The sequence below is a fragment of the Ctenopharyngodon idella genome, chromosome 24 (genome assembly GCF_019924925.1).
Source record: "Ctenopharyngodon idella isolate HZGC_01 chromosome 24, HZGC01, whole genome shotgun sequence".
In the NCBI taxonomy this organism is placed as follows: domain Eukaryota; kingdom Metazoa; phylum Chordata; class Actinopteri; order Cypriniformes; family Xenocyprididae; genus Ctenopharyngodon; species Ctenopharyngodon idella.
Genome location: NC_067243.1, coordinates 22,761,909 through 22,784,905, shown reverse-complemented (window position 1 = coordinate 22,784,905; position 22,997 = coordinate 22,761,909). Strand labels below are relative to the sequence as shown.

At 36.8% G+C, this 22,997-nt stretch overlaps 1 protein-coding gene across 3 annotated transcripts in view; it reads right to left on the bottom strand.

Annotated features, from left to right (window-relative positions):
- dusp8a (dual specificity phosphatase 8a) overlaps window positions 1–22,997 on the bottom strand; it is a 54,206-nt gene that overhangs the window by 18,767 nt on the left and 12,442 nt on the right. For all 3 annotated transcript variants that reach the window (XR_007928267.1, XM_051884109.1, XM_051884110.1), the window contains exons 2-3: window positions 19,829–20,184; window positions 8,825–8,963 (exon numbers count right to left, since the gene is read on the bottom strand). Coding sequence is in view for 2 of the 3 variants with exons in the window: in XM_051884109.1 (XP_051740069.1) it covers window positions 8,825–8,963; window positions 19,829–20,059 (370 nt within the window). In the remaining variant the exon portion in view is untranslated. The remainder of the gene's footprint in view (window positions 1–8,824; window positions 8,964–19,828; window positions 20,185–22,997) is intronic.

Genomic DNA, 22,997 nt, shown 5'->3' with positions numbered 1-22,997 from the left:
GCAATGATATTACGCAGCGCCTGTGACCCCCTGCTTGCACAGAGAGCGTGCCTTGCAACCATGGAGACATTTGTGAGAGACGCTGCGTACTATCATTGCGCCTGCTGCAGCCATGGTACGGCAGCAAAGTTCCCTGATCATTACGCCGGAATGACAGTATAGTTCCTAGTCATATCGGCCTAGAAAATCGCAACTTTTAATTTTCCGTAGGTCTTAGTACACGATGTAACTACAGAAGAGTCAAGTTTTAAATAGGAAAAAAATTGAAACTCTTTGGTCATTTTTTAACGAGATGCTAACGGTCTAATCAGATTCAATGAACTATGCTAAGCTATGCTAAAAGTGGTACCGCCCGACCCGGAGATCGACTGAATGGATTCAAAAACGGTAAAACTCAACTGTTTAACTCTAGGGGAGTTGGAAAATGAGCCTATTTTCAAAAAAAGTGGAGTGTTCCTTTAACAGCTGGTCTATGTGGTAATTACAGTACATCAGGCAGGACATACAAACGCTCGCCTATCATTAATCAACCTCAAATATGGCTTATCACCTGAAACGTAAGTAGTAGCAACTTTACATGGCCGGTCGCTTTAACGTTAACCTAGAAAAATGTGGGCTAAAAGTGTTTGTGCGGAGTGAATAGTAGCACGCTTACTGCATGACAGCTAACATATGGAGGCGCCGGTGCGATCACTTGCACTTAAAATACTCCATCATTTTTGGTCATACAGATAAGAGTAATACATCTTTTGAATCTGTGAAGAGCCTACTTTTATACTTTTTTTTTCTAAGGCACATTTAAAAAAGCTACTTAAATGTCCTAAATTAACTAAGGCCTAATCCTGGCTTAATCTAAGCCCTGTCTGTGAAACCGGGCCTATATGTAATAACTTCTAAAAGGGCAAATGTTGAGCCTTGGTGCTTATATGGGAAATGTATGTTTGAATCTGGCTGGCATAGTGACCCAATTCTTTTAACCCATTTTTCCTTTCCAAATTCCCTTTAAAAATACTCATAACATTAACACTTTATGAACACAAACCTATTAAAAAATTAAAGAACTCCCGTTTATTATAGTTGTGGCAAAAAATATTTAATGCACAGTGACCCAGGTTTAATTCCCATGCTGGAGTAAATTAATTCAAAAATCAAGACAAATTTCAACACTATTCCAGTGGATGTATTAACTTCAGTGAATGTATTTATCATCTTTTATAGTTTGCTTCCTAATCTAGTTGTCTAATAAACTTGGCATTGTATATTACGATTATTGTTGGTTCTTCAACGAATAGCTTTGTCATTTTGGATAAAATGTCTGCTAAATGCATACATGTAAATATAAATGTAATTAACAAAAGCGGGATCCCATTTAGTGCCATTTTTCTTAGTGTTTCACATTAACTTGACTTCAAAGTTGGAAAATTGAATGTACATTTATGTTTAAAAAAAATTTCTTGAAACGCTGAATGTTTAGGCTAAAAATATGACTTGTCTTTTATAATCTTGGCTTACAACAGTTAAAGTCGTGCAAATATAATAGGAAACATTTTTCCAGAGAAGTCTGTCAGACTTTTCCTGTGCTGGTTTAAATCATGAATGCCCTCCTGTCCTTTACCTCAACTGGGCGTAGAAATGGCGGTAAAACTGGAGCTTTGGCTGACCTGGAGTCTGGAGTCTGAGAGAGAACGTAATGTTGAGGGCAGGCTTACAGTGAAAGGATATATTGATATTGTTTTAGAGCGAATGCGTCACCACCTGTTCATTACCTCATTTTGGCGAACACACACAAACACTTCAGCAAGAAACGCCCAGTTGCATAATAGAAGGCCGGCAGTGAGACAAAGCTGAATTCAGCTCCAAAAGCAGCTAAATACAAAGGGGGAAGGAACAGCCGCGCTCTGCTCCCTGCCAAGCTAAAACTTTCATCTTCTAATTGAGCATAATTTGCTACTTTCTGCCGAATTCCTCCCACTTTTGCTGCGTTAACTGTTGGTGGTGCAGAGGACATTTTATTCATCCTTTTTGAGTGGAATTGTGCAGAAGACAATTTTAGAGCATCTGGAAGTTTAAAATATATGTCAAGTTAGAAAAGAGAAATTATTTTGGTTTCATATGGTTTTGAAAACTTTTACACTATTAAAAAAAAATAATAAAATTTTAATTAAAATGTTTTTAATTAAATTTAAAAAAAAAAAGTAAAATGTGGTAAAAAGTCAAGTAAAAATTAATCACATTTTTCTTACACCTTGAATACGTGAGTGTACACATCTTAATCATTATTTTTTTTATATCTCTTTTCAACGTAAACGTATCTTTTATGAACATATATTAATTCACGAATACCATTACAATTTTGGGGAGTCACACCACACAATTAGCAATCTGAACTAACCATGGCTTGTGATAAAAATGTCAAAATATCTGATATTTTATAAGACTTATTGCACTTGACACACAGTCATGGGGGTTCTGCATGTTGGTTATACCACATAAATTTGATTTTGTTTACTTTTTTTTTTAATTAGTAAAGTTCATTTCCTCCCCCCAAATAAAACAATAATTAAAGATTATGCCAAACTACTGTACTTAAAGGATTAGTTCACTTTTAAATGAAAATTACCCCAAGCTTTACTCACCCTCAAGCCATCCTAGGTGTATATGACTTTTTTTTTCTTTCTGATGAACACAATTGGAGATATATTAATAAATATCCTGACGCATCCGAGCTTTATAATGGCAGTGAGCCAGACCAACGAGTATGAAGCTGAAGAAAGTGCATCCGTCCATCATAAATATACTCCACACGGCTCCGGGGGGTTAATAAAGGCCTTCTGAAGCAAAGCGATGGGTTTGTGTAAAAAAAAAAAAAAATCCATATTTAACAAGTTAGGAAGTAAAATATCTAGCTTCCGCCAGACCACCTTCCATATTCAACTTACGAAGAAAGCGTAATGCCTCTTGCAGTTCAAAAAGCTTACTCTACGTCCTACGCCTTCCGTATTCAACTTACGGAAAAAGCTTAACTGCCGCGATGCCAGGTTTTTGTTTTTTTTTGTAAGTTGAATACAGAAGGCATATGCCCCCCAAAAATATCAAAATATATTTTAATACCAAAAATGATCAATGTATTTTTGAATAAATTAATAGAGAAAAAAATTTGTATGATGTCACTGACCCATATAATACCTGGAGAAAATGACACATGTAAATGCATATAGGTGACCCAGTGGACTTGATGTCCCACCCTACATAGAAAAACAAAGACAGATGGCGACAGGCTAGCGAGATTAATAGTGATTATACATCTGTAGGACACATGTACGTTCTGCAGCACATCCTTGTGGGTAAGGTGTGAAAGCTTCAGGCTGTGAACTCTGTGTGTGTAAATGTGTGTGTGTGCCATTCCAATAAGAAGGACAGCGTGGATGAGATGCCTGTGGAGCGAGATGGAAGATCAAATTCAACAACAGCATGCATAACATTTCAGTCCAGGAACCTGTGATCGCCACACATTAACAGGAAACAGCAGGACAACTCAACAGGCAACAAAGACAATCTTAATGTCAGTCAACAGAGTGGACCCAAAGAGCAGATTTTTTTTCCATTTTACAAAGGCACAATGTTTTGTTTTTATTGTGAGAGTACAAAAATAGAAGTAAACACTTTACAGTTTTACAGTCTTACTCTTATCTTATCTACTCTTATCTATTCTATTCTTGTTTCCGCTGTTCTAAGAAAACAATTCAAGTGATCGTGCAGGTGCCTCATGCACTTTCTCACACACACATAAAAACACAACATATTAGTTCTAGCCAGGGGCGTCGGTGCGAACGGGCCTTTAGTCTGAGCTAAACCCTGCAGTAAAGAAAGTTAGTTTCGGTGTAAAGTTCACAAACTAAATTACACTTGTACAGTTTGGATTTGGACACCATACTTTTCAATAAGCTGAAGGCAGACAACATCTTTCACGTTGTCATCCATTTCTATTACTCTATAACAGCGGTTCCCAAACTTTTTTTCCTGCGCACCCCCTTCTATGTCCCAACCGGGTAGGCGCACCCCCAATCCCCACTTAAAAAAAAAACGCAACAAAGCTTTGTTTTATCGCCATATAAAGACTCATGTTTAATCATGCGCAAATAACCAGAACACGCATGACAATAACAACATCAACAAAGTGTCAATATAATGCAACAAAGCTACGCACAAGCTTCCACTTTTAAGAGGACGAGTGACAGACACAGGCTCAGTAACAGAAAGCACGGTTATTTTCAGCCGCGTAAAAGAAACATTGCAGCAATAGGCTAGGCTGTCAAATGAATCAAATAGGCTGTCAAACTATGCCTAAAAATTGGCGAAATGATAGTAGCGTATCATTTTGGATTTATGGTACATGGATTTTTTTTTTTTTTTACAATGCAACTCTAAGGTCTACTGACCAAAATTTCACAACAGTTGCAAGACAAACTTCTTTAAGAACCACTCAAATGGCCTTTTACGTAAAGTGCTGAAATTTTGTGAAATCTATTTGGAATAGTATTATCAAACTATGAAACCATCACTTTCTTTCTGTAGCATCAGTCTGCATGTGTTTTGAGGGCATTTCAAAGTTGGTTTGTGCATAAACTCTCTTATCCAGATAGCATTTATAATAAAGGAAACTGTGACTGTGTGAGACAGGAAGTGGTCATAAACTTCCTGTTCATTTAGAGTCTATCACTTACAATCATCACTATTCCGATCATAACACTATCTAATCTGCTGCTAAACCAAAAACATTGTTGTGCAACTCTGAACCTCTTTTTCAAACTCTAGTGAGCAGCCTTTACTCTCTTCATAGGTAGCTTCTTAAGTTGGCATCCTAATAGTATCATTATCAGTGACTGAGTCGGCGTTCTGACGTAGAACCCGGAAGCGCTGCACTGTGTTTACTACATCAACTACGTAGGAGACTGACATGGAAGAGAAGAAATTGTTGAATAAAGTTGTTATATTTGTTTGTTTTTTTGCGCACAAAAAGTATTCTCGTCGCTTCATAAAATTAAGGTTGAACCACTGTAGTCACATGGACTATTTTAACGATGTCTTTAGTACCTTTCTGGGCCTTGAAAGTGCTAAATGTGTTGCAGTCTATTGGAGGCCAGATAACTCACGGGTTTCATCAAAAATATCTTAATTTGCTTACGGGTTTGGAACGACATGAGGGTGAGTAATTAATGACAGAATTTTCATTTTTGGGTGAACTAACCCTTTAAGCCATACGCTAGGGTATGTGTACATTGTGTGTGATGTAAATTTCAGCAAAGCGCGTGCAGCCAGATTTTACCGCAGATTTTTTTCACAAATAAATTTTTCTATGAGGTGGCAACACTGACCTGCTGTTGTTTCGCAGTCGAAAAAGAAAAGAAAGAGACAGAACAAAAACAACAAACTACTGGACTACTTTTAACAAACTACTGGAGACCCAACAAGAATAGAAGAATAGATGCCCGCATTGACACGCAACTCTAGTTTAAACAAGTACAAAGACATTGCTCATAACTTCTGGAGAGAAATAGTGCCATCACTGGACAAGGATGAAACTTACTATGCTGAGTACCTGTGTTCATGCATGTTATTAAATGGAGTACACTAGATGGGCCCTATTTTAACGATCTAAGCGCATGGTCTAAAGCGCACGCCGCAAGTACATTTAGTGTCCGAATCCACTTTTGCTACTTTAACGATGGGAAAAATGGTCTGCACGCCCGGCGCATGGTCTAAAAGGGTTGTTCTTATTCTCTTAATGAGTAATGGGTGTGTTTTGGGTGTAGCGTCCAATAAACCAATCACAGTCTCATCTCCCATTCCCTTTAAAAAGCCAGTTGGGCTCACGCCATGGCGGATTCACTATTTACATGCCGGAATTTGCAAGCACAAAAACAACGCTTCTCTAGTGAGGAAACAGATCTGCTTGTGCATGAGGTTAAATCGCACGAACAGACCATCTACGGGACAAGCCGGATTCCACCAAAGCATTTTTATCTTTATGCACACAATAATAATCTTTTACATTGTTATCTTTTTATTTTTAATATTTGCCATGTTTGTGTGCTGCTGCATGTCCCTGTGTGTGTAATAAGCAGAGCGTACACATGTTGTGCAGCCGCCTATAGGCGCATATTACTAACGCGCTCTTTATATAACAATATTTCAGTTGCCTCAAAATAGTAATGCGCCAAAATAGTAATCGTTTTCAGACCAGCACGCCCATGGACGCACAAATGGGCGCAAATGCATTTGCTATGTAAACAACGTGATGCAGTATGTGAAAATGATAACTGCGTCGGGCTGAAACTAGCAAAAAACACTTGCATCGCGCCTGGTGTGTGATAGGGCCCGATAAGGTTATGTGTTTAGCTGTATGGATTCACTAAGCGTTCGCATTAAAAATTAAGTATAATTTGGACTTTAAAGTGCACAAGAATCTTGACTAAGGCTCACAGTTGATTCCAGTAGAATCTGATATTAGCATGTTGCTAAGTTTTTATATATTTATAATATAAAAGTATGCGCTAAATGTGCTAAATGAAAACAAGTCCTTAAAAAATGCAGATCACATGAAACACACATCTAAAGTTCATATAAATACAGGTACTCAACTAAAATAACTTAAAGAGATAATTCAAAATGTCACATTTGTAGTTAAAATTACTATTAAGTTATATTTGAGAGCAACAGAAGACACACAAAAGCTTTTATCCCTGCAAGTACTGGACTGAATACATCCAGAAGCGTTACATCATCTCCTCTAGAGCTGTCCTTTAATGTTTATCAAAGGCCGCCAAGAGCCATTTGTCAACCATATTGTCTTAATATGGTCTTAATAAAATAATGACGTCTTCTTTCCTGGCCTCATTTACACAGAGTTACACAAAACTATTTTCAGAGTCTGAAAATGATAATGCAAGCATAAATCCTGAAAAATAGTTCATATTTCATGTACCTAACAGCAATATACCTGCAATTTTTGCAGTGGTTGAGCAACAGTGGGTAGTTAATAGTGACGCTTGCCTTAGCAAACACCACTAATAAATGTATTCCATACTGTAATGGGTTTTATATAATTATATCCAAAAAAGTATTTTTAGAAGAGGAACGCGTTTTTAAAAAAAAATGAAGGTTGTGCTGTCTCAGACGCTCAGCTTCAGTGATGACCGTGTTAAGTTTCCATGTCATGTGTGACATTTCTAATTTAAGGTTGCAGAAGCTTACTGAAAAAGACTAAATGTGACTCAAGGAAGTCTTAAGCTTTAAAAGTGACAGACGCTTCAGCACAAGCAGCCACATAATCGAAGATTTGCAGAAGTGGTGAAATTTCCCCAAATCCTGACTGAAATAAATTTGAGCTTCTTTTCACTGCTGACATATTTGGATCAAGCAGCTTAGTAATAAGCGAGAGAGATAGAGAAAAAAAAACATGAGCTTCACGCAGAAAACTGCCAACTGTGAGGGTTTCTACAGACTCATCAGTTTGAGAGACAAACTTTGCTGTGACGGTTGCTATTAACCAAAAGTAATAATTATAGGAAGTGTGCAAAGAAGAAAATGAAGGGAAAAAAAGACTATTTTTCTGATGTAAAAACTTTCTGAAATGTTTTCTTAAGGTTTGCTTTGCATATGGCGGTTAACAATCATGCCTTTGGCAACTAGCAGCTCCTTTGTGAATTATGACATCATCATTTGATTGACAGCAGGAGATTCCTGTCAGACGAGTGCATAGCAGCTGCGAAAACATTTAGCATTACATACTTTACTCTTTTCCTCAGAAGTTTGCAGACAAGGATGGGCATTTGAGTAATTTTGTCCATAATCTAATCTGTCCAAAAACTTTTCTTTTTTTTTTAAATTGCTGCAGTGTGATGTATTTTTTGTAGGCCAACCTGGGGTATAGGGGGTAATAGGGGGTAATGAGCTCTGTGACCAACAGAAGTTTATGATTCTTACATGTTTCGTTTTGATCTTCACAAATGAACACAACTTTTAATGAAGTTGAATAAAAATAAAGTATTCAACTTCGCTACATTTACTTTTCACCAAAATTACAAAGTACTTTGACAAAGGTGCCGACAGAGCAATAGGGCGAGCTGAAACTTTTCCAGCTACTGCGATGGAGCCCTTTGCGCTTTACTATGGAAGTCAATGGGGCCCATCAACCGTTTGGTTACCAACATTCTTCAAAGTTCAAAGAAATTCATACAGGTTTGTAACAACTTGAGGATCAGTAAATGATGACAGAATTTTTCATTTCTGAGTGAACTATCCCTTTAACAACAGCGGTAATGGAGAGATTTAGGTGAGTTTCAGTAGGAAATTATATTTCGTTGGTGCCTACGGCAAGAAACAACCCAAAGGAAACTCAATTTGCAAAGCCTGAATGTGTTTTTACTAGCCAACTACGTAGTGCAAAACGAGCACTCGACCAGTCGAGTGTGCGCATTCCTTAAATGATGACATAACAAAAATGTCTGTCAGCACACAACATAAATCATCAAGGCCTCTGATGATTCATTTGCACAGACAAAAAAAAAAAAAAAAAAAAAAACCTCTCAGACAAGACAGAGCCGAAAGGGAAATTAAAAGAGAGAGAGAGACAGAAACGTGTAAAGTAAATGTGAGGGAATGACAGCATAAAGCAGGAGTTGTGTTTGAGAATCGGTGATGTAAGAATCGCCATCTGCTGGTATAAACCAGAACCAACACGCTCCAATCTCTCCTGCAGATCAGACCTCAACTGCTGATCAGTTTCCTAGCTTAAGTATCAGGAAATGGTGATGTTCTGTACCTGTAAGCAGAGACACCCTGTGGAAGGTGCCGTCCAGCTTGCTCAGGAGGATGTGAACGAAGCTGTCTTTGGAAAGCTGACCGGCGTCCTTGGTGCTCTGATCGTACACCACCACCTCCTGTCTGCGGCCCAGGTCGACCTTGAGTGCACAAATACACATAGGAACACATCAGGAAGATGTCATAGATAGAAGCTGCAATGCAAACAGGCATGTGACTATTTTCACAATATAGCAAGGCTGTTATGATGACATAGAGCAAATGCAACATACAAAAAAAGTTAAAAATTATATTAATTACACATAAATTAATATAAGAAAATACAACAATCATATATAAAGTGAATTTGTGAAAATTATTGTTTACATAAACGTATTAATATATACATACATAACAGGCAATAATGAATAAAATGTGATGTGTAATTAGAAAATTAATAATATATTAGAAAATATTAACTATTTACAATATTTGATATTCATTATAATCAAAAGAATCTAAGAATTGTAAATATATATTATAAAACTCAATATATTATTTAATATAAAACACACACACACACATATTTATATATAGGGTTATTATTGTTAACTAAAACTATTAAAAACATTTATGTTAATTGAAATAAAGCTGAAATAAAATAAAATATAAATATTAGTTGAAAAGCTTTAAACGAAACTTAGAAATGTTTCCTTGGCAATAAACTGAAATAAGTTGAAGTTGAAGCACTAAAATTATTAACTGGAAATGAATAAAACTGAAATAAAAATAAATTAAACCTAAATAGCAATATTAAAAACAAATAAAAACACATTTTGTTTCCTTGTTTTGACAAAATGAAACTAAAATTAACATGAAAACAAAAAATATAAAAATAAAAGCTAATTCAAAATATTAATAAAACTATAATAAAACTAATATATATATATATATATATATATATATATATATGTGTGTGTGTGTTTTATGTTAGGGCTATATATATGTTATATGTTAAAGGGCTGTCAATTTAATGTGTTAATGTAATTAATTAGTTATTGGGGAACATATATATATATATATATATATATATATATATATATGTGCTGTCAAACGATTAATCGCATCCGAAATAAAAGTTTGTTTTTACATAATGTGTGTACTGTATATAATAATTATGTATATATAAATACACAAACATGCATGTGTATATATATAGATTTTTTTTTAATATATTTATATATAATATAAATTATATAAATATATATATATATATATATATATACATGCAAATATTTCTTAAATATATACATGCATGTGTATTTATATATACATAATAATTATACACAGTACACACATATATTATGTAAAAACTTTTATTTTGGATGCGATTAATCGCAATTAATCGTTTGACAGCACTTTCGATATTCACCATTTAGAATATTTACTGTAATGCTAAGGATTGTAAATGTATATTATAATAATACAATATTTTATATACAGAATTAATATTAATATGTTTGTTTAGATATTACATTATAGTACTACATTATACAGTATTAACAATATATTAAAATGTATATTAATAATATATATGTTAATAATATATATTTACATATATATTTATACGGCTGTTTTGTTGTGGAACTGACAATATATTAATGCAATATATTATATATAAATTATTATATTAAAATGAATATTAATATGTTTGTTTGTATGAGCGATATACTATAAATATAAGCAATATACTATTAATATATCATACCATTTATTGTGGAACTGACACAAAGGGGAGACAGCATTTTGGCCAGACGTGCATGTTTAATGGCTGATTAATCAATCTGTCCGATAAATCGTTCAATCTCTGTTCTATGACAGCGATTATTAAAGTGCATTTTTTTAAGAAACACCTCAGATTTTTAATGTGCATTGCTGTAGAACACACAAATATGCAAGAATCAAGAACAAAGGTGTGATATTCCTGCTCCAAATGCAAATCTTTTGTAGAAAAACACATTTAGCACAAAAAGTGTCGGCTGCGAGGCTTTAGCACATGCACCAGTGCGTTACACCTGAATTGGAGTGCATGCACTTTGTGATGCGCTTATGTGTGTGCGTTTGCGATGCAGCAGGAGCGTGAAGCTGTGTGTGGCTGCACGCGAGCCCGGCTGTCTCAATGTTGTCAGGCAGTTTTTAATCACATGACCATCAGCCAGAGCCGCTGCAGAATGACTCACTACAATACTGGAGCACTACTGGAGAAAACAGAAAGAGAGGAGGGGAGACGGAACGAGGGCAGTGACAGAGGAAGAAGATGAGGAAAGATGGAGGAGCAAAAAAAAAAAAGAAGGGATGAGAAGAGGAAAGTCATACAGGAAGCGAAAACACAGACAATATTGATGATTATTAGGATGGGTGTGTAGCAAAAATTGGTTATATTGGTCAACACTCCATTGTGATTTCCAATGACTACAGTCAAAAAAAAGCAATAGAATAAGCCAAATATGACTTTTGTTCCTCTACGGAAAATGAAGAAATTTTGAAGTTTTCCATCCATTTGCAATGAACAGGGAATGAAGCTTTAAAGCCCTCAAAAGAATCATAATGTGCCCCATAAAAAATTAAATTTTGGTATTCACTGAAAATCATCCATTCAAGCACTCCTTAGTGAGTTCACAAGAAATGTAGTGATTAGAGGTGCACCACAAAAGTTTTCATTTATCTGAAAACCAAAACTGACAATAAAGTTTTGGTAATTAAAATTGGGTAACTGGTTAATTGAACTCCTTGGGCCCTATCATACACCCGGCGCAATGTGACGCCAGGCGCAACGCAAGTGTTTTTTGCTAGTTTCAGCCCAACGCATTTATCATTTTCACATCCAGCACCCACGCCGTTTAATTAGCAAATGCACTCGCGCCCATCTGTTCGCCCATGGGCGTGCTGGTCTGAAAACGATGTGTGTTCAGGTGCATTGTTGGCATGTTGCTATTTTGAGGCAACTGAAAGCGACTGTTTTTGACCAACAAAAACTGGTCTAAAGTCAATGGCGCAGTATTTTTTTTTTTTGGTTATTTAAAGAGCGCATTAGTAATATGTGGGTGCACAACGCGCATACACTCTGCTTATTACACACAGGGACGCGCAGCAGCACACAAACATGCCAAATATTAAAAATAAAAGGACATTGCATGTATCAGAATTACCTATTTGCAGTAATGACGAATGAAAATTATTTGACCAATCGTGGCAATACACACATATTTAAACTGACTCATCAGGTTGAGGGTGACTATATTCCGCCAAGTAAATAGCAATCCGCCATGGTACAAGCACACCCGGCTTCTAAAGGGAATGGGAGATGACACTCTGATTGGTTTATTGCACGCTACGCCCAAAACACACCCATGACTCATTAAGAGACTAGGTACAACCCTTTTGGACCATTTTTTCCATCGTTAAACTAATAAAAGTGGATTCGGACATGCCCAAAGTGTACCTGCACTTCAGACCATGCGCTTAGATCGTTAAAATAGAGTCCATTATGCGGTTTATTGTGTCGTGTTCTCAGGTGATAAATGAAACCAGTCAAAGTTCTTCGTCAGTGAGCCGCCTTTTGATCAATTTTACATCTTGCTACTGTGGCATAATTTTTGGTCATGGTGAAGTGACCAAAGTCCTAATTAAACGTCATGGTTCTGGTAGAGATGTCTGATTTGTGAATGAATCATTCTTTTGAGTTGGGTCGTCACACCAAGAACGATAACTATAAAGATAACTATAATGATAACTAGCATTCACACCAATGGACAATAAAGTCTGTTGGATTCTGACTGGCTGTCAATGTTTTTATCATTTATTAGCCAGAAAAGTGATTCCAATGACATAATTTCTCTGTGTTGTTACTGTTACAGTTGTGGTATGGACTTCGCTATTCTCAGAGAATTAGAACAATTATTAAAACTTCATAGTTATCATCCTTGGTGTGAATAGGCCTTTAGCTACTAAAAAACAGTTGACCTCTACATAATAATAATAAAAAAAAACATCTTTATCTTTAAATAAGAGGTCAGATCATACTTAACCTGGCTTTTATTATAAACAGCACTGGCCTGATCTTAAAAGTTTACCACGTCAACGGACTTCAGTCAGTTCTATCTATGATGTTGTCATATTTCCTTTTGTGCACGTCAAAATGAGTTTTGGACTTCACAGCACAATATATTGATCATTTAATTCAAATCCGTAGCACAACCAGTGAACCTTGCAAATGCAAGGTGTATCTAAAAGTAAGTAAGAAGGCGAGAAGGTGTGTGTAAGAAAACGTAAGTCGGTGTGTTTACACTACAACACCATCAACTTGGCAGTGCGCCTAAAAGGTGATGTCACCTGCCGAAGGTCGGACTCGAGTGGAAGATTACCATGCATTCCCTGCCAGGTGAACTTGGCTGACTGAGAAAGTTAAATAATAGCACCTTAGTCCTGGTTTTAAAGGGCCTGGAAAATGTTTACACCTATCGTTCTTCATTTACCTTGACCGATTATGCAAGTAAAGCTTAGCTGTTAGATAAGGTATTAAACTGAGGCTATTGATTGACAGGGGATAGTGAGAAACTAGGCCTAAGCCTCCCTCTTCATCGTCCTGCCAGTCTCCCACAAGCCCCTCCTGCTTCTGTACAAGGTGTTCCACCTTAATTGGATGAAAGCTAAATCCAGACGTGACATCATCACCTGGGGATTATGGTCTCTCAGAAGCATGGCCTCCCATGAAGGCCTGCTGAAGCCTGGGTCACCTATAGGGCAAACACGAATGCTGCCACATTTACACATATGACTTCGTTGTCAACTGGGTTTTTTTTAACTAAAAAGTCCTTCCGGTCAACATAAAAATGATGGGAATATTATTAATTGATGTCCAGTTTTCACAGAAATGAAAATATTTTTTTTTAAATCAAATTTTGTGTAAAACTTTGTAATTTGTGGGTAAAAAACATCTCACAGGTCGACAGAAAAAGATTTCACAGCTCATATTTCACACTGGAAAAGAAAGGTCAACTCGAGTGCACTGATATTCATTTGCAGTGTGCTGAATATTTAAAATATGAAATGGCATGTGGGTCAATGACCTGACGGGTCATTTTTTTCATCCAGAGGCCTTAATAATAATAAAAAAAGAAAGATATGACATCCAAAGTATGTAAGGTAGTATAACTAGATCTCTTTTATTGAATCCAAAAGGTTTTAATTATATTTTGCTACATATAAAGGTATTTTAAAGATTTTGAAGTGTCAAAAGCTCATTCGGTTTAACTGTCCAAAGGCCAATACAGCCATTCCGTTCATGATTAAAATATCTAAAAATGTATTAAATGTATATATTTTTTTTTATTCTGGCATGATTTTATAACATCATATAACAACATAGTGCAAAATGGTATTAAAATTATGTGTAGAAGTCATTGCTTTGTTATGAGAAAGAATGTCCGGAAAAATGAATTTCATTGATGTCATTCGGAGTAACCAATATAAAGGGACTATTTTGAATCAAGTCAAGCGGTCAGTATCATGTGACAGGATGTGACATCATTCAGACACCTGCAAAGGACCACATGATCATGAAGCAAAGTAACTAACTCTCTTTTAACTATTTGAAAAATTCATGTTTTCAGTTCCTCAAACGCATGTCCCGAAACATCAGGTCATTCCGTACTACCGCTATAAAACATGGAAAATGTTGTAATATTTTAAAAACTTGTACTAAATATAAAATGTTTGATTGTCCTTTTGCTAGCTAGCTAGATATCAGACTGTTAGCATTGTTTGCAAAAATCGTCATTCGGTATAACCAAAAGTGTCATTCAGTAAAAGCGAAATTTTGGTTAAACCAAATGACTTTTTTGGTAAAAAAAATTGTCCATATTGTAAAAAAAAAATGACAAAAGCTGTGTTAATTGATTATAAAAACCACATAATCTCATTGTTAACACTTAATAAAACTTCCAAATTAATTATATCTCCATTATGTATTTATTCCACACGATGCGGATAGTATACAGTACATACTTCATACTGAAGGAATATTAAAAATACTATGGTAATATGCTATTCTGAACATAAAGACACCTCGAAAATCCCATCAGCTAGTGCTATGGGGTTGTAATTAGGTCCCCACTTATTACTAAACCAAGCAATCGAGAGGTTCAGTAATAGTTAGGTGTCACCCAGAAAGACGAGCATGTCAAATAGCTACATTTTCCAAGAGCCACAGGAAGTTCCCAAGGTCACTGCAGAGATCTGTAACATATTTAGATCATTTGCATGCTTTGATATCAGCAGAATTTAAAAAATGGCACGTTCAATTACTATTTATATTACCTGTCCGGGGCCTATGTGGATACATATATCTTGGGACCATTGACCAGTGTCATTCAGTTCTCGTCTGGCTCATTTGTTATAATTTAACTTGTTGACAAGTATGTCCTCTGTCCTTTTACACGTTCAGTGGAAAAGGACAGAGGAGTCAATTTTCACATGAAAATATATGTGTAGGAAGCTACAGTACAGGAAGCTGTGATTTCAGACATTGCATATATTTGAGCATACATATTGCTTAAGTCAAGTCACATTTATGTATATAGCGTTTTATACAATACAGATAGATTCAAAGCAGCTTCACATTAATAAACAGGAAAATAACAGTGTTAATGCTGTAAAATTAATCAATTTTGAAAAATTCTATTTCAGCTGTAAAGCAGTTCATTAGTTAATAGTGTCATTGCGTAGCTCAGTTTATTTCAAATCAGTTAAATAATTGTGTCAATGCTCCAAAGTTCATCAATTATGAAGCAAGTTCAATTCAGCTATAAGCTGCTCTACAGAAGGCATTAGTGTCATTATTTAGCTCAGGTCAGTTCAATGTTGATTCAGTTCAGTTCAGTAAGTGTCGATATTGCAAAGTTATATTGTCATTATCCAGCTCAATTACATTGATGAAGGAACCCATGCCTCCTTGGTGCTAGAATATCATAGGGACTTGGGAATGGGCTCATTTAGGGGTTTTCACACCAGAACCTTTTCAAAGTTCCTAGAACTATTGGCTGAAGTACCCGGATTTTGCCATGTTCGCACCGCAAGAACTAGGAATGATTTTAGTTCTAGGAACTCCTTTTGGGGGAACTAAATTAGCTCCTACTTCAGAGTAGGGTCTAAACCAGCACTATAGGATCTATCAGTGACGTAAGTGTACTTTGATTGGTCAAACGCATGTCAAACACCAGCACTTGGCATTTTTAAAAAGCTGTGTAAACATATTTACTTCACGAACATAGAAAACAGCGTTAACGCCATTTAGCCTACCTGTTGTCTGCAGTGTTGTGTTCTTTTTTTCCGCCTCGGCAATATGAAAGTTGTCATAAGAGATTTTGTCTCTTAGCCCTACTTTTTACTCTTTCAGTCGCGTAGATTATGCATTTACATCCATCTCCGTTATCACGAAACCCACGACACACAACAAACACAGCTCCGATCACGGCATCCTCCATTCCACGTTTTTTAGCGTTTTAAATGCTGCACTTGAAGAAGCCGCTGTCGGCAGATTCAAAGTTCATATTCCCGGTGCGAATACAACCAGGTACATGGCCCAGGGGGGGACATTAGTTCCCGGGGAGCTATCCTACTGGCTAGTTCATATAACTGAGTTCCTAGAATTATTCAGTGCGAAAGCCCCTTTTGTTTTAGCCATTACCCAGAACAACTTAGCAGCCCCCTCAGACAACCCTAGAAACTACATAGCAATGTCCTGCCAACAACTTGCATCAGCCTATTAACAAGGCAGCGAGTTTTGCATGGAAAAACATCACTGTTGTTTCTGTTAGAAAATAGAAAAATGTATTTGTTTCTACATTTTTGAAAAGGTGATGTTCTACAAAGAGTAGATGATAAAGGCCTGGATAATAACCTTCCTTTCTTAGGCCATTGTTCAATCTGTACATCCTTCAGATCTGCCTATTCGGCTGTCTTCGCTCTGGGCGACCACATAGCCATCTGTCAGTACCAGCTCAATGGAACATTCAGCAGCACAGATTACCATAAGCCAAGACTGTTCATGGCTGCAAAGGAAGGCCTGCTTCTGTACCATTGCACTCTATCTACTGCACTTAACACTGACCCATTTACAATGCAGGCCAGGCAATTGGTGCATATGGTGCCTTCCGCTGATGTAATCTGAAATGGGCTGAACACAGAGCCATGGGGGACCTCGGGCATTATCTCAGTGTGGATGTGTGCTACCCATCCATTAATACCCTCTTTCACTTCCTTCCTTTATTCGCACTCACAATGGACCACACTGGTGGCCTTTGGTTGCGGTGATGTCGTTACTTTCAGCTCACACATTGATGCCACAACTTCTGGCAATGGCAGCTGTCCAAAGCAGTGGGGAGGATGAAGGGGGTAGGGTTTTGTCTGGATCCTGCACTAGTCGAGTAGACAATTTGCACGTGCTTAGCTAGCGCTCTGTCAGTGGCCACACTAAAGATTATGATGTCATGCTCATCCAATAACAAAGAGTTTCCTGAATTTGTCCCCCCATCCCACCTCCCCCCATTACACCCAGATAGCTCCAGCTTTATCCAGGACTTGCATTAATCACAAGTGTTATCCTCTTTACTGAGGGAGATAATAAAAGCCACACAGCCTCTAGGCTCGGCTGTGGAAAGAAATGGGGAATGCAGCGAAAGAGTGACCCAAGAAAACAGTACCACTCTGTTAAGTTCAGATGGAACTGGTTTTGGCCAGCAGATCCGAATCAAAGTGCCCATTTTTTGGGAAACAAATAGCACACAAAGGCCCAGAGCTGAAATGCTCAGTGCCAGCACCATACTAAAACATATGAAACATATTTTAAGAAGTAACCATAATATCAAGAGGTGCCAAATAGTTAAATCATACAATGACATACTGTGACATACATGTGTTTAAAACACATTTGCCAAATTCTTATAAACATACTTTTTGTATTCATGTTGGTTTCATATGGTTATGAAAAACCAAAAGTTTAAATTTAATGACTCTAAAAATGTCATGTGGAGTAACCATAAAGTAAAACTCACACCTTGAATCTTAATCATTATTTTCAAAAACGTTTATATTTATATGTAATATATGTTTCAAGGCATATAATTTCTTGTTTAGTTTTCTGCATGATTCTTTGTTAAAATATTGTAGTTGTTTTTTAAAGAAATAATAATAGAAGATTATGCCAAGCTACTTAATATTGATTTCTTTTTAAGAATTTCATTTCATTCTTCAGGCTTTTTTTCTTCATTATTAGATCAGGACAGTTGTATCACCCTGACATTTCTCACTTTATGCCACCCAAAAATTCCATCCATCCATCCATCCATCCATCCATCCATCCTCTCACTTCCTCTACAGGGATTGCAGGGATGCTGGAACCTATTCCAGCATCCTGAGCCACGGGCGGAGAACACCCTGGACATTCGTCCAGTCCCCTAAAAATGACAGAATCCTCACGCATATCGTTTTTTTTTTTTCGTCATAGTCGCAAGTTTGCCCATCACAGGCATCAGACGCGCGTCTCCACGCAGCAGATCATTTGTATGTGTGACGGATGGATTCCCGCCGCTGTTTTGACTCCTTTACACATTTTATAAGCTCTTCACGAGTTCCCAGCTGGCCAAAATACCATCATATGCAGGCTACACACATACAACAAGCGCATTTACCTCAGTACACAGCATTGTTTTGGATGTTCGGTAAATTCCGTCTCAAAATAGGCAATAAATCATAAAATCAGGTTGTGAATGTATCCCTATGCCTTTAGGTTCGGTATCTTTTGGTTCGGTGATAAAATTGCCAATCTGAACGCTAATCAGACCAGGACTTTTTCTTTTTTGGTCCGGACCAAATGAATCAAACAAACCGAACTACAAGTGTGAATGCACCCTAAAATTCTGAAATGAAAAATGTGCTTATCATAGAAGAGGTGTATTCAAGTCAATGTAATTGTGAATTGTGTAAATTAATAGATGGGACAAAAAAAAAATGGTATCTAAAAACAGAGTTGAAATGGGTTACAAAAAGCTTGCAAACCTTCTAATTGCAAGCCAAACTGGAAAAGCACAAGTTGGACTGCATGCATGACAGGCTGGTCACATGAATATGAGGAACTGACAAAACTGATTTCATGAACCAGCAATCAAAAAGGCAAGCTATGCCCTCAAAAACAGGGTGTTGTGTCATGGCAGGTTTGAGACCATGTCTTTGCTTTCAGTGTTCATCATTGGTGTGACTTAAAATTGTACTGCATTCCCTATGCGGCATAATTTTTTCGGAAAGCGAGGTGAGCAATAGAGGCGGATCAGTTTTCACCATTGACCTCATCAGCAATGGCATGGAGTTTTACGTGACATCTGTCGGTGGTTGGATTTCCCCCTAAGAGTTCTGTCAGTTTCACAGAGTGCCTAAAAATATAAAGACTTGGCATGCCAGTCGGGCGGGAAAAATGATGTCATATTCAATGTAGAAGTCATGGAAAACTCAAGTCTCCGATTTCAGAGCCTCTGATAACCAATAAACCTATAGTGGTCCTCCAAACTTAGAAATGAGCAAGCTGGGAAGATCAAGGGTAGCTGATTTGTGTTTTCTCCAAAATTTTCTTCAAACTGACTGTTGACTACTACACCTAATTACAAAATCATTTTACATAAGGAAGTGTCAAATACTATACGTGCATATGAATTTGACTGCAGATGTTGCAAGTTGGCGCCAAAAGCACGGACTCTTTAATGGGTGTTCACAAGTAAACATTAGTTCATTATAATATTGTGAAGCGACATGGTTGTGAAGTCCACACAAAACTAACAGCATTGTTAACTGAACCCTTCAAAGGCTTGCAGCTGTCCGCGTACAGACATCAACCACTTTTGAATGCCACTCATATTTCCCCAATTTCTCGATTACGTAAACTACCCACACATTCTCTCAAACACACACTTGATACCTTGACCTTTCCGTTGGGTTGGAGGAGCTCGGTAACTGACACCTTGTCCTGTTGAAGCCTCCTCTTGACCAGTTTGGAACAGCAGACGTTGACGGCACCGTGCACATGCGAGGCGTTGTACTCCGAGAAAGTCCGACTGTCGATGACCAGCAATCGCCCGGCTCCACGCTGGAGCAGACCCGCCAGACGCTTGATATCCATGGCGCTGCGACGGCTCTTCTCCCCCGCCATGGAGGTACCAGAAGCCCTCTCTGGATGAAGGTTGCTCACAACGACAACCAAGGCAGAGGCGGTGGATCAGTGATAATAAAATCACTGACACGGGTCACAAAGAGGCATTAAGGTGCGCATGGTGTCTGAGGAAAAACAAAAGCAAGTTTTTTTTTTATTGTTTTAATTCAGGCAGCAAATCGCCAACAATCATAAATGGGCAAGGTGCATCTCATTTAGCCTTTTCGTCACATTATTTTCACAGCATTATTAGCATTGTTGTTTCTTGTAAGGAAAAATTACATGGGACAAAAACAAGTTTGTTCCTGCTAGTTCTTCTTTTCAGCATTTGTGCAAACATTACCTATCAGAGCAAAGACTGAAAAGTGAATGCAAGGAAAATGTGTCACAAACATCTTTAGACCCAAACAAAAAGTATGTAAAAAGAAAATTATTCTAGCTACGAAAGTTATCATGGGCCCTATCATACACCCAGCACGATGCGACGCGTTTTTTGCTAGTTTCAGCCCGAAGCAGTTATCATTTTTACATCCTGCGCCACGTTGTTTAAATAGCAAATGCATTTGCGCCCATTTGTGCGCCCATGGGCGTGCTGGTCTGAAAACAAGGTGTGTTCAAGCGCATTGTTGGCGTGTTGCCATTTTGAGGTAACTAAAATAGACTGTGCCATTGACCAACAAAAATCTGGTCTAAAGTCAATGGTGCTATATATATATATATATATATATATATATATATATATATATATATATATATATATTTGTTATTTAAAGAGCACGTTAGTAATATGTGCCTATAGGTGGGTGCACAATGTGCGTACACTCTGCTTATTACACACACAGGGATGCGCAACAGCACACAAACATGCCAAATATTAAAAATAAAAGGATTACAATGTAAGATTATTATTGTGTGCATAAAGATAAAAATGCTTTGGTGGAATCCGGCTTGTCCCGTAGATGGTCTGCTTGCGTGCTTTAACCTCGCACATGAGCAGATCCGTTTCCTCGCTAGAGAAGCGTTCAGTTTTTCTGCTTGCAAATTCAACTATGTAAATAGCGAATCCGCCATGGCGCGAACGCAACTGGCTTTTAAAGGGAATGGGAGATGAGACGTTATGTCCAAAACACATGCTTTACTCATTAAGAGAATAGGGACAACCCTTTTAGGGCCAACCATTTTTCCCGTCGTTAAACTGGCAAAAGTAGATTCTAAGTGCACTTGCGCCGTGCGCTTTAGACTATATGCTTAGATTGTTAAAATAGGGTCCCATGTATTGTTGAGTAAATTACTATTTTAACTACTATATTTTAACAAAACTAGGATTTCACTTTATTTTATAGTGTCCTTGTTACATGTTACATGTACTTGCTAAAGTAATAACAGTAAATTATGTATAATTGTGTGTATGCAACTAACCATTAACCTAACCCTATAAGTATATGTTGTTAATTAATATTACTCAGTACTTAAATGTATATTGAAACTGAAATACAGACATCTTAAAATAACCAAATGTGCTTCACTGATAATTAATATTTAATTAATATATTATATTTATTAATATATTAATATTAATATATTAATACTTTAAAGTCCAGCTACGAAGTCAAAATAAAACACACCAAAAAGAAATATTTAACTCAACTTTGTGACCATTAACCAATATCAAAGAACCGTGAACATGCAAATGTGTCGTTAAATGATTGAAATATTAACTTAAAATCTCAGAGGGGTACTCCAAGTAAATATTTTAGGTGTTAGGGGTTCGGCCAACAAAAACGTTTGGGAACCCCATTCTAAGTTCTTGTTATGTAATGAAGTTAACTAATGCTAACAAATAGAATAGTAAAGTGTTACAGAAGTTTTTCAGAACAATATAAAACTAACATGAATACAGTTCTTTAACCTCTAAAATTGCTCTTTTAAACATTTTTTCCTTGCCTTTGACCCTGTGATGTTCTGTCACACTGCAATTCATAGGAAAGTATGAAGTAGATTCTTAACATTGATCATACATTAGAGTAAACTAATGTAAACTTCCAGATTTACTAGACTTCAGATTCTTCTACAGTCAGTTTTCTCTTTCACATCAGCTACTGTCATAGCTACGCAACAGTGGGAAAAGAAGCTTACTTAGCAAGTTAATTTAATTAAATGACAGTTAATAGCTAGCAGTCTGAATAATAACACATCCAGATTAATGGCACAAACATTTAAAGCCAACTTTATCGCTTCCTTGGGTATTGAGGTTTGTTACCACCACAATAGTGCAAAAACACATGTTAAGTCTGCACAATGATACAGCGTAATTGCAATTCATTGGCCAAGCATTCACGTCTGCATTTGCGTATGTTTCTGGCCTTAACAACACTAATGAAACAGGAACCACCTGCGTTAGGGCAAACTAAGCTCTGGGAGTATGAAAGCCAGCTGCAGCCCAAGCAACATCTGCTGTCACACTAAAATCTTCAATAAATTCATCAAGTGCCCCCTCTCATATATCGCCAGTGATCATAACACCTATTCTTAGGTGAATAACAAAAGGACAAATGCACATATAAATAAAATATATATAAATTATATATAAAATATATTATATTAATAAATATAAAATGTTTGATTGTCCTTTTGCTAGATAGCTAGCAATCTAACTAGCTAGCTAGCTAGATATCAGCCTGTTAGCATTGTTTGAAAATATCGTCATTCAGTATAACCAAAAGTGTCATTCGGTAAAACCGAAATTTGAATTTTGTCAATCTTGTAAAAAATGACAAAAGCAGTGTTAATTGATTATAAAAACCACATAATCTAATTGTTAACACTTAATAAAACTTCTAAATTAATTACATCTCCATTAGGTTTTTTTTTTTTTTACACTTTTAAAAACGTTATTCGTCAATGACCCAGATACAATCATTCATTAGCAATAAATTAT